The following is a 12,984-nucleotide window of genomic DNA, read 5'->3' on the forward strand; positions in this document are numbered from 1 at the left end:
AGCTTAGGGTTTCCCATCTCTAAGATGGAGCTCAGTTCACAAAATGCCATCAGTGCTGCTAAATGTTCACACAGTGAACGCTTCTAGGCCATTTTTAATTTATTTGAGTACTTATATGTATTTCACACATGTACATGCTTACATGCACATAGGTAACACTGGTTTTTTCCCTACAAATTACATCTAGAATGCACTTTTTAACAGCGTATGTTTTTGCTGTGGTTGGTAAAGGCAGTCAAATGCAGTTTTTCCTCTCTGGCATACAGGCTTTAGAGTGGCCTTGAGCTGGCAGCATTTCTTTGCAGAGAGATAAAGTGCTCTCACAGCCGGTGTTGGACTTATGCCTTGCGAAGGAGTGTCTTTTCCTGCATAGTGCTCAGTGTATATCCCTTTATTTTGCTTAAGAGCCAGTGTCAGTGACCATTCTCCACTGCTTTCTGTATTTCAGACTCCACAGGTGAGAGATTGAAGTGTGGTTCTTCTGTCCACACCATCTACCCAGCTTTGGCTGCAAAGTGGACCTGTTGGTCATGGGGGACCAGTGGGTTGCAAGGAGTTCATTCTTGTATACCCTCTCTCCTCTCTTGCTTCAGTAAACCCTCTACTGCTTGAGTCTGGCGTGAATGTTGTCCGACCATTCACACCGTGGTCTCCTCTGTAGGTGACACTTCTCTGCTATTTTTAACCTTGACCACATGCCTAACCATCCTGTAGAGAGGAAATAATTATGTTGATACTTAAGGGTCTAATTTAGTCTTTTTGTATTGTATGGTATTTGATTTGTAAACTGTTGTACTTTTATTTTGCTTCATTGATGGGCAAGTCAGTTATTTTCCATATTGTATTATAGTGAACACCTGTGCAAGTGTCTGTATATCTATGCAAGTATTTTTCTGGGGAGATTCCTAGAAGTGAAATTCCTGGGGCATAAGTAACAAGACTTTTTAGTTTTACTTGTGTGCTCTTTGCTCTGTATCTAAAGATGAGCCAAACTAACAGAATCTAACTGCGCCATCATTTTCACATTCCTCCTGAAAAATAATATCGGTTATTTCAGTCTCTTGCCAGTGACATATGATGCTCCAGCAAATGGCATTGCCACTGAAATGCTGAAAAGATACTCCTGAGGTCCCAGCAGCAACACGGCTAACACAGACTTGTTTGCCCTCTGCTGGGTACACCCTGAACGAGAGTGATGACTCCAGGCAGGTGGTATGCAGTCCGTCCAGCTCAGGCCCAGGCTTCAAGGGAGCGGGGGCGCCTGCAGATGGTAAAGAAGGAGGAAGAGGATGAAGGCTACACTGCAGTGCAGGTGGCAAGGCCGCAGACACTCAACCGCCCTGGCCAGGAGCTTTTCCGCCAGCTCTTTAGGCAGCTTCGCTATCATGAGTCTTCTGGGCCCTTAGAGACTCTCAGCCGGCTCGAGGAGCTCTGCCGCTGGTGGCTGAGGCCTGATGTTCTTTCCAAGGCCCAGATTCTGGAGCTGCTGGTGCTCGAGCAGTTTCTGAGCATTCTTCCAGGGGAGCTCCGGACCTGGGTGCAGCTGCATCACCCTGAGAATGGTGGGGAGGCTGTGGCCCTCCTGGAGGAGTTACAATGGGACCATGATGGGACTGCATGGACGGTGAGTGTGAGCAGGTGTGTTGGGCGCTGATCTCTGCCTGGCAGTGATCCAGCTTGTCTGGGTTTGGGATGGCCTCTGACTCCTCAGCATTGAGCAATGTAGGAGAACTCTTCCTTTCTCATTCCCATGGCACCTGAGAACTACACCCCAGGCTGAGGACTTTCTAGCCGACAGGCCTCCCCGTCTTCCCAAAGGAGTATCCACTCCTGGAAGAGGGTCAGCAAGTACCCATAAGTAAAAGTACTGAGGTTTTGACCCAGTAACTTAGAGTAGAAAAAGTTCATCTCTGCATATTATCTCATTTGACTCATTGACCTGTTCAGTGAGGGTGACGTCTTCCTTGTAAGGTGGGGGGAGCGTTAGAACAGGACTCTTGGCTTCTGAGTACATGAAGGGCTTAGAAGAGCAACCTCCATATACCATATTGCTTCTTTCTCAATACGCTTTTGAGGATTTGTTCTGTGCTGGGGAGAAAGGGAGAAGAGTGCTGAGGGATAGCCCAGGGCCAGGAATTTGGAAGACCTCAACTTAGATTTCATTCCACAACCTCAGTATCCTTGCCCACATTGTACTTTTCAAAGTCTTGGTTTATTGGGAAAAAAAAAAAGCAAAAATGATCTAATAGTGAGAATTTGTTCATATGTATTTGAGTGCTTACCAGGCCTTAGTGCTGGAAACAGGTGGCATTGGTAGAGCAGCAGGTCATTTAACCCTTTGCACTCCGAACCATTCTGGACATTGGCTACCACCAGGTACTCGACTCTACTTTGCGGCGGAAACGTGCATTTACAGACCCTCGTATTATTTAGTATAATTTTGGAACCAAGTAACGTATTATAATGATATTGGACTTATATGAATTGGGTGACATCGAGGAATGTATATTTGCAAAAAAACACAATATTTTATTGTTTATAATTTTGTACAGTATGATAAGTTTTGTAACACTCCCCAATATGCATTGCAGGCTGATTAGTGCATGTTTGACATGTCTGTGTAGAGGTCTATCTGGAGCTCATCTTCACTACTACTTGTGTCATGAGACTCATTCGTGGTTGGACACTTTGCCATTGTTCTAATAAAAAATATGAATAAATGCATGGGTTGAAAATTTCTAATTGTTATTACTAACTGACAAGATGATATTTACCAAAATAGCTTTCACCAAACAATTTATTCACTAAGAAAAGAATCACTTTTCCGATTTTCTCCTCGTTAGATCTATGTGCACTGCTTGAAGCTTCAAACCAAAATGAGCTCAGCTTTGAAAATCTTTTCCTCCAGATGTAGACTTGTTTATTTGTAATTATATATCTCACTATACAGTGCGCGCTATGTTTGAAAACCGACCTTTCTTCTACAAACTCCCCTTATCGCTCTTTTCAAGTGGTGTCGCGAAGTGCTCAGACCATCGTGAGCACGCATTTCACGTTCTCGTCCGACACAAAACCCGCTGACATTTCTTGTATATATCTTTTTTTTTTAAAGTTCTTTTTTTAAATATATTTTTTTAAGATTTATTTATTTATTTATACATGCACTGGGTACAGTCAGAGCACAGGAGGGTGAGAGAATTCACCAGAGCCAGAGCGGGGAGCAGAGCAGGCAGAAGGACCGAAGTACACTGCTGAGGGGAGCAGCAGGTGGCAGGAGAGGTCTGCGCGCCATGTGGGACCCTCCTCCAGTGGCCGGGGAGCAGCCGGGGATTGAACCGGCGCTGCAGAGGCTGCGGGCAGCTTCACAACCCAGCGCTCAACCGCTGCGCCACCGGGGAGGCCCCTCTTGTATATATCTTAGTAATTTTACGATATTTTGATTTAATTTCTTGTGCCATTTCAAGATAAAACTTCAGGGAAACATGCATGTCTCAAAAAGTTGCGTTGAAATAACTCAATTCCCCGTAATCACTAATAAATTGCAATGTCCCCTGAGATGGGACATCCAAGTGATATGCTAGAATTCCGATGTCCCCTGAGAGGGGACAGCGGAGTGCAAAGGGTTAAAGTGCCCTCCTCCTGGCCCCTCTACCCCACCCAGGTGGATTTCCCAGTGCTTCCTGTATCTGAAGTTTTTTTTTTTTTTAATGAGCATTTATCATTTTTGTAGACTTCTTTAATATTATCATTTCTATAAAATATGTATAATTCTACATATATGGCTCATGCAAAAGGAACATTACTTTTAAGATTTTTGGAGAAACTTTGGACATTCCCCCAAATTTAATATAAGCATCCAAAAATTTAATATAAAAATTCAATCAAATAATGCATCTGAACATGGCATACCAGCAGTAAATGGTAATAAATCAATGTTAGGAGTGACTAATTATAAAGACAATCTCTTTGCTTAATATTGGATACTAATTTTTAAAAATCTAAAAGCACACTCATCATTATAAACCAAAATGATGGGATGTTCAAAATAATCTAAAAATAATTTATTAAAGCAAGTAAGGCAAGCAGTAGGTATAAACTTGTGGCTTGGTTATATTCAATTCATTTAGAGTTAGACATAAAGTTCAACCATAATGTGAAAACATTGCCAAATGAGCAGAAAGGGCTAGTAGAAAATTGGCAAACAGAAAATAGGGTCTGGGAGAAAGCCTCCTTATTCTGAAAAAATGAACAAAAATTCTCAAGATGCATATGAAGTCATAGGATCACCTTTTGGTTCAGCAGAATGAGAAACTAGGGCCTGAGAACATTTGTCCTCACACTTTTGGCCCTTGCTTCTGTATTCTTACAGTTTCTTTGTTTGTCAGGAGGGTAGCTCTATATCAGCTGTTTAATGACCTCAGGCTAAGATTTGTCCATGTACATGTAGAGAATGAGTTGGCCACAGAACCAGGAAACTTGAAGCTCGTTAATTGTAGTTTCCGTTACTCACACAGCAGAGATAGCCTTGCCTCAGACAGAACTAAGAACTCTTTGAAGTCCCAGGACAAGGAACTCTTCCTAGGTCTCTGCTTGGATGGGTACTGCCATTTTTTGTACCTGGGACTTTTTCTTCTCTGATCCCATGACTGACTCCCAGATGGCATTGTCTCTCTAGTCAGGCTTGTAGACTGGGAGCCTCTTTGATGTCACTTTTTATGTCATTGCCTAGAGCATACGTGATACATGGTAGACATTATCCAGCGGCATCTGTGTTATGAACCATTATGTGTTTAACTCTCAGGGATAAATTTCTTCTCTCATTTCTGAGTTCCAGGCCAGGGGTGGGGGCTGAGGGCTGATGACAAATGGCAAAGTGTCACTGCACTTGCAGCCTGACCCCAATGCTGTGAGCGACTTGCCAGTTGCAGGTCGAGCTGGGAGCACTCCATCTCTCTCCCCTGGGGCTCATGCTGGAGCCCAGGGATATTAAGTGCTCAACGACTACTTCTCCTTTTTCTTTTCCTCTCTGCATGTAGGCAATAAGAGGACTAGCTCCCCGGACCTTTGCCTTTTAGAGACTGGCCATTTGGCCTCTTCTTTGAGTTTGCTTTCTGTTCCTGTGGGGCTCCTCTCACATTTTCTTCTCACCAGGACCCAGCCCCTGCCCAGAACCCGGATGTGCAATGGATGGGTACGAGAGCCCTGCAAGCCACACAGACATGGCCCTCAGCCTCACCTCTCAGGAGCGGCTCTGTTCTGGGGGACCACCTGGAGCCTCCTTCTGAAATAGGAAAACGTGACTTCCTGGCTGGGCAATCTGGTACTCGCTGCCTGACCCTGAGACCCCCGCCTTATGCCACAGCGCCTGAATTTCCTATAATGTTATCTTCTCACCATCTGTCCTCTCATGAGAATCTCATTTTGTCTGCCTTAGCTCCGTATCCTTTCTACCCCTTCTGTGGCCCATGTCTGGCCAGCCCGTCTTCCCCTGGAACTCCCCTACCCCCCCCCCACCCCGTTGCCCACTCCCAGCAGACTGGGAAAATGTGAAATGGGTGTTTAACACTGGTCCAGACCTGCCTGTGGGCCCAGATTCCTGTGTGTGGGAGAAGAGTGGGCTTCTTAATAGGGTACACTTTCTCATAGCTCTTCCTTCTCTTTCAGATTCTCCTGCTACCCAGGTTCCTTCCCAGAGAGAGGGGTGCCCAGGAGACCAGGAAACAGCCCAGCCTCAGGTGAGCCACAGGCATTGCTGCCGAGTGGAGTAACCGCAGCTTTCCCTCATCCTGGGTCTCTGTCCAGTGACCTCACATCCCCGACCTCACATCCAGAGACCCACGTCCCCGAAACCAGATTATTCCCCTGAGCCCAGAGAGCTTTCGCCCTTATTAGGTCTGTGCTGTATTTACTCAGAGGCAGCCCCATTCCCTTGCCCCCTTCTGAAAGCTGGGACATGTGAGTGGGCTTTAGGCAATAGGATTGTATCTTTTCAGGAGGCCCTGACTTTTAAGGATGTGGAGCTGACCTTCTCCCAGGATGAGTGGGGATGGCTGCCCCCTGCCCAGAGGAACTTGTACAGGGATGTAATGCTGGAGAATTACAGGAACGTGGCTTCTTTGGGTAAGGCATCAGCATGCTCATGCTTCCATGACTTTGCTTCTGTCTTCTTGGTTTTCATTATGGTGCTGACCTGGGCTCTATAATTACCAATCTAATTACTTAATCTATCACCTCAGTTTCCTCTCTTGAAAAAAATGGGGATAATAATGGCTGCATGCTGGCTTGTTATAGGTTTTAAGTAATATATGTCAGTCCCATTCATTTAGACATTCAGAAAATGGTGGCTGATTGAAATGATTGAGTTGTCATGTAGAGAATCCTAGTGATCCTTTTAGCTGTGACTTGACTCAGCTTGTCTAGTCTCTGCTCAGGGCTGTCAGAAATGACTATCTGGGCCTGCTGCCTTAGCTTTCTCCACTTTTCCACTAGCTTTTCCCTCCTGCCTGCCAGGACCTCAGGCCTGAGAGGGTCATAGAGAGTTGGTTTTTATTCATCTACTGTTACGTCGTGTTTCATTCCTCTCTGTTCTGCAGTAGGGCCATTCACCAAACCTGCTCTGATCTCCTGGCTGGAGGCACGGGAGCCATGGGGCCTGAATATCCAGGGACCTCAGCCCAAGAGTATTCCAGCTGCTGCCCCTACAGGTGAGTTCCAGAGAACCTGCCAGGTTCTTCTCCTCTTGAATCTGCTCTTCTCTTCCCTAGTCTTCTATGCCAGGTAAACCACGGGGACCTTATTCCATTGTTTGCTAAAAGGAAGGTCTTTAACATTATTTTTAAGGAATGCTGGGCCCCTGGGCTTCCTCCCTCCAACTGGCTTATTAGACATTCATTTCTGGTTCTGCCCTTTCCCCAGTAGTCCTCTCAGTGACAGTTCTTCATTGTTCATCTCTTTTCTGTTGATTGATACTTCTCTTCAGCTCTGCGCTACACTCCACTAACCCCCTTGTCCGCCCCTTCCCGCTCTAAGGAACACTGACCCCACCGCTGCTCCTCTTTGTTGTTTGGACCTTCCCTGTGTAATAGCCTGATCTGCAGACCTGTCAGCCAGGCCCTCCTTGGAACATCACTCCTCACATCCGGGGACCTCCCTGTTGTGCTCTTGTGCCATGATTCCACGCCCCTTTCTTGCTGTTACCCTCCCTGCATCCTTTTTAGTTTTCAACTAGATGTGGTTTCTGCATATATTTGCATGCACACCCATCTTATGTCTCCTGCCTTTCCTGTCATCAGGGATACTCTTCCATGTTTGGACTTACTCCTAACTATTTTGTAAAGGTATTGGCAGTCAGATAAAAACCTTACCACCTAAGGTGGGAGAACTATGGGGACTGTAGAAGGGAGAAATCAAATACTGTACAAAAATGAACAACAGTGTAAGAAAATAAATAAATTTAATTGCATAAAAAAAGTAGAAATGGGAAAACAAAACTACCACCTAAATTCTTGGCATTATTTTGTCCTTTGGTACTTTCTTTAATTCCAAGTATGGGAAAAGAGACTTTTGTGTTTTATTTTGTGTCAGGAGGTGAGCTCCAGATTAAAACCAACAAGTTCATCTTAAAACATGAACCTTTGGAAGGAGCAGAAACCTCAGTCGTGCCATCAGAATGTGATGTGACAAGTGTTTCTGAGGGAGAATCTTTTCAGCAGAAGAGTGGGTTAAAGGAACAATGTGAAAACCCCCTACAGATGAGAGTTAAGAAAGAAGAGACCAATTTCAGACACAAGACAGAAGAAGAGTCTGAAGAATCAGGAAAAAGTAATTATCTTAATCTAAAACATGTTGTATATTTGAGAGTTCCCAGAAGAAAGCACTCCCTTAAACATGGCTGTGGCAGACTTTTCAGAGGGAATTCATACCACTCTGAATACAAGGAATATGGGAAAGGGCTTAGACACATCATGGGCAGGTTTAACCTGCATCCGAGAATTCATGCTGGACTGAAAGGGAATGTGAAGGATGTATGTGGGAAGAGCTCTAGCCTGAGCTCTCATCACCAGCCTGGGCAGAATCTGCACGTGGGGGGAACATCATACAAGTGCAGTGACTGTGGAAGGAGCTTCAGTTGTAGCTCCCATCTTTCATGTCATCAGAGACTTCACTCTCCTGAGAAACCATTTAAATGTAGGGTATGTGGGAAAGCCTTCAGGTGGAGCTCAAACTGTGTGCGACATGAGAAAATTCACACTGGAGTGAAACCCTATAAATGCAGCTTATGTGACAAAGCCTTCCAACGCATGTCTGCCTACCGTATGCACCAGGAAACCCATACTAAGCAGACATTTCTAGAACCTAATCAGTATGAGGATCCTCTCCCGTATGACTCAAAGTTTGATCATCATTTGAAAGACCAAACTGGAGAGAAACCCTTTGACTGCAGCCAATGTAGGAAATCCTTTCACTGTAAATCGTATATTCTAGAACATCAAAGGATTCACACCCAGGAGAAACCCTATAAATGTATCAGATGTAGAAAAACCTTTAGGTGGAGGTCAAACTTCACTCGTCATATGAGAATGCATCATGAGGAAAAGTTCTATGATCAAGACAAATGTAGAGAAGATGTTAAACAGACCTCTGCCTGCAGTCAATCCCCGGATGTGCCCACTGTGGAGAAAGCTTTTCTCTGCCAGCAGTGTGGGAAAACATTTATTAGGAAGAAATCGCTCATTAATCACCAGAGAATCCACACAGGCAAGAAGCCATACCAATGTGGCGAATGTGCAAAAGAGTTTACCCAGAGGTCAGCCTTTATTGTTCATAAGAAGCAGCATGCCATTACAGGAAAACCTGAGGATGGGCCATCTTTTAGTGAGGACAGAACATTCCAAGTTCCTCAGAGCAGTCATACCACAGAAGAACCCTATACGTGTAGCCAGTGTGGCAAAGCCTTCCGTAATCACTCATTTCTTCTTATCCATCAGAGGATTCACACCAGAGAGAAGCCTTATAAGTGCAGGGAATGTGGGAAAGCTTTCAGATGGAGCTCTAACCTCTCCCGACATCAGCGGATTCACTCTTTCAAAAATCGGTATGAGTATCATGGGAGTGGAAACATGCCAAATCTGCAGCCGCAGATCATCACTGATGGAAAGCCTTTCTGGTGCCAAGAATGTGGGAAATCCTTTACACGGAAACGGTCTCTCCTAGATCACAAGGGAATACACAGTGGAGAGAAGCGCTATAAATGTAATCTGTGTGGAAAATCTTATGATAGAAATTATCGCCTTGTTAATCATCAGAGAATCCACACTAAAGAGAGACCTTTTAAATGTCAGTTGTGTGGGAAGGATTTCATTGCAAGGCATACCCTCAGTATTCACCAGAGAAAACATACCAGAGTCGCACAGTCTGAACGCAGCCTGGCTGGGTTATCTTCCTCCCAGGATACAGGAACGAATTTACAGGAATTAAAACCAAGTGGAGAGAAGCCTATTGGAGATTGTAAGGAAACTTGTGACCAGAGCTCCCGGCTCACTGGACTCCAGAACATGCCTGTTGGGGAAAAGTGCCACAAATGTAGCACGTGTGGGAAAACTTTTAGCAAGAGCTCACAGCTGATTAGCCACAAACGATTTCATACTCGAGAAAGGCCCTTCAAGTGCAGAGAGTGTGGGAAGACCTTCAGGTGGTCTTCAAATTTGGCTCGGCACATGAAAAACCATATTAGAGATTAGCCTGGGGCCTGGCAATGGCAGGAGAAGGATCCCTAGGCACTCTGCTAAAGAACAGGGGGAACCCTCACAAAGGTCTCTGTTTTGGAAGCTAGTGGCAGAGAATGCTGAGAGGCTTCAAAAACTCAGGGTGCCCCCCCATCCTACCCACTGGGAAGTGATATGCTAGGAAAGAGCAGCAACATGTTCTTTGGGGCCCTCCAGGAGTAGCCTTGGCACAAAAGCCTGGGGCTCCCAGCCTCAACTCTTAAGAAAGAGACCAATGCCCTTTGTGGTTTGACAACATGCCTGTGGCATGGTGGACTGTGACTGCTGGGAAGAGCCAGTGGATCTTAAATTTCTCCTTGGGTGCTTATTCTGTTTGTTCTTGTAAACAATGGCAGCAAAACAGTAGCAAGAACTCCTAGTTTACCTAGACGTCTCCTGGCAAGCTGTGGCCGTGGCTTCAGCCTATACTGCTGGCTTTTGATTCCTGCCATGGTCACAGGAATCAACAGCAGACAGCAAGTGGAGGAGGGCAGAGTGCTAGTCTCTATCACCCGGCGAATGGAGCTCTACAAGGGCCTCATCACCATCTTCCTGCAGGTGTGCATGGCAGCAAGGGTTCATCTGTTTAACAGAAATGTGTGGAGCACCTCTTGAATGCCTGGCACTGTTGTGTGTGCCAGAAAACTAGCAGTGTCTGGAACCAACAATCTGCTGACTTGGATCTTTATAGATGATAAGCAAATGAGCTATCTAGTATTTTGGGTGGTGATATGTGTTGTAGACTTCAGCAGCGTGAGAAGGGAGTGTTGGATTGGGAGGTACATTGTGATTTTAAATAGGCCGGTCAGGGAGTGCCTCAACTAGATGAAATTTGAGCATAGGCCTGAAGGCGGTCAGGGAGTGAGCCCCGAGCTCTCTAGATTCAGGCAGAGGCAGTGGAGACTTGCCTAGTGTCCTTAGGAAATGGCAAGGGGAACCCCAAGCTGGGGTGGGTGAGCCAGCTGGAAGAGGGGCCCGGAGAGCTGGGAGGCTCAGCTTCATGGGTCCTCGCTGGGACTTGGGCTGCTTCCGAGGGAGGTAGGAAACTTTGGGTTGGCTTTGACTTGAGGTGTAATATGGTCTGAGTCTGAAGTACATCTTCAGGGCTTAACTAGAGGAGCAAAAACTCAGGCAAATCATATAGGAAAAGACTTTTATGCACTTGTCTCTGCTGCCAGTGTCCATAAATGGGACGCTCTCTCCACCCCCATGTCTGAATTTCCTGTAAGACCTCTCACCATCACCAGAGGTGAGTCGGGGCACATTTATGGAAGAGACCATTCCTGTAGTCAGAAGAAACCAAATCCTGGAGTAGCTTCAGTAGAGTAATAATAAAGAATAATCTTACCCATTCTGGCTTGCCATGGCAGGTGAAAATGAGGGCTCTGATCCCTGTGTGGGATGTCACATGGGATGGCCAAGGGGAGGGAAAAAAGACACTGGACAGGCATCTCCTGTTGGTGTTTGGTACCCACTAGACTTTGTGTTCTGGAAGATTTGGTCATCTTGACTCTGTACCCCTTCTGCTTTCCCATGGCAATAGTTGCCCACAGCCTGGAATCATGTGTCCTTTCATTGGAACAGTGCCTAGAAGAGTTTGGACAGGGACCAGGTCCCATGTTTTGAGGGCCTGGGGTCATGGGAAGGTCCTTGGAGTCATCGGGTCTTGATTCTAGGTCCACTGTGCTTTTCCTTAGCAGGACATCCTTAGGTGAGTCACTGGGCCCCTGCATCTGCTTCCTTGTAAGATTAGAGTAACTTACTGTGCTATCTGGCTCTGGGCTTGGTGAATGAGGGCCCGGCTTGCTAAGGCTTTGGATTAGTTGGCTAATCTCTAGGACCAGAGCCCTCACAGAACTGCTGCTCCTATATCAGTAGGTGCCACAACCGTGGAAGTTCCCCTTTTCTGTCCATATTTTCATCGCCCCACTCCTCAGGCCACCTAGCACATCATAGAGTTCCTGCCTCAATAGAGGTGTTTTTACTGCCATTTTAATAAAATGAGATATACTTATTTTTAAACATTCAAGTCAAAATTTTAAATTCATAAAGAATAAAATAAAAATCAAGTGAAATTCCTCTATACTGAGGTAAGTTGTTAATATTTTGGGATTGTACTGATGCAGTCTGTTCAATAACCTGAGTTTTTAACTAATTCTAGTGGTTTAAATATGTGATTATGAAAATATTAGTAAATATACATTAGCTAAAAGGACAAGGAAAAGTGATTCTTTGGAACTAAAAGTCTGATGATATGAGTGTTGAATTTCACTTGATTGCCTCTCCTTGAATGTCCCTGGACTGACCTGCCTTGTGCTGGCCACCTTCACCTGGAGTGCCAGAAGCGCTATTCATGCTGGCCGAGGTCCTCACTCATGAAGGCCTAGTCTTCCCTGATTTGCACCCCTCTGTACCCTCCCTGGCTGCACCTCCGCTGTGCCTCTAGCTGCTCTGATAGATGTTGTCTGGGTTACCCCATCACTGTAGTCAGACCGAGTACTCTGGAGGCCAGGGTTGGGTGCTTATTTATATGTGGTGTAGAGGAGATTTGCACAGAGTTGCCTCTAAGGTAAGTCAGGACTAGAGTATTTTGAAGTGGCTCTTAAGTGAAATGTTGACTGGAGGCCTCCCACAAGCATGCTTCTGCTAGTTAGGATCACAGCTACGATGATTCTGAGATGTATAGCTCCAGCGGATGGTTTTTGATTGTCTCAGTCACCAGTTGTCATCTCATACCTCATCCTGCCTGGACAACTTGCAGCCTTCACCCAACCCTGTCCCACTTCATTTTGCTTTGTAGAAGGAACTGACGTTGGGGCTGGGGAGAGGCAGAGGGACTGGACCGCCACAGAGAGGAGGGGTAACAGAAGGTCTTTCAGTTAGCTGTTGAGTGAGCTCAGTCCTTCCCTTGCTGACAGGGACTTTCAGCCCAGAAAGGCATGTGCAGAGAAGGACATACGGGGATGTAAATTAATACAGACCCTCTCACTTTCATCAAGTTCCTGTGGAACTGGGAACACACTGCTATGGGAATGGAAATTGTGTCAACTACTGTGCCAAGCAATTTGCCAGATCTCGTAAAGTTGTGTGTCCTCTACCACCCAGCATTTCTACTCCTGAAGAACTCTAGAGAAGCTCTGTGAAGAAGGAAATGTGTATAAGACTTTTGCAGTATTGTTGCAGTATTGTTTAGCTGGCAAGATTGGAAAAAGCCTAAATT

The 12,984-nt window shown here is 45.6% G+C and overlaps 1 protein-coding gene across 1 annotated transcript; it reads left to right on the forward strand.

The window, feature by feature from the left end:
* Positions 1–1,195: 1,195 nt before the first annotated feature.
* LOC311180126 (zinc finger protein 445-like) lies at positions 1,196–9,740 on the forward strand (the record flags this gene model as incomplete). Its single annotated transcript, XM_084247787.1, has 5 exons — positions 1,196–1,624; positions 5,152–5,320; positions 5,920–6,120; positions 6,594–6,704; positions 7,585–9,740. The coding sequence occupies 5 exons, from the start codon at positions 1,196–1,198 to the stop codon at positions 9,738–9,740; spliced, it is 3,066 nt and encodes a 1,021-aa protein (XP_084103913.1).
* Positions 9,741–12,984: the final 3,244 nt, after the last annotated feature.

This window comes from Talpa europaea (assembly GCF_964194135.1).
Source record: "Talpa europaea genome assembly, chromosome: 11".
Classification (NCBI taxonomy): Eukaryota; Metazoa; Chordata; class Mammalia; order Eulipotyphla; family Talpidae; genus Talpa; species Talpa europaea.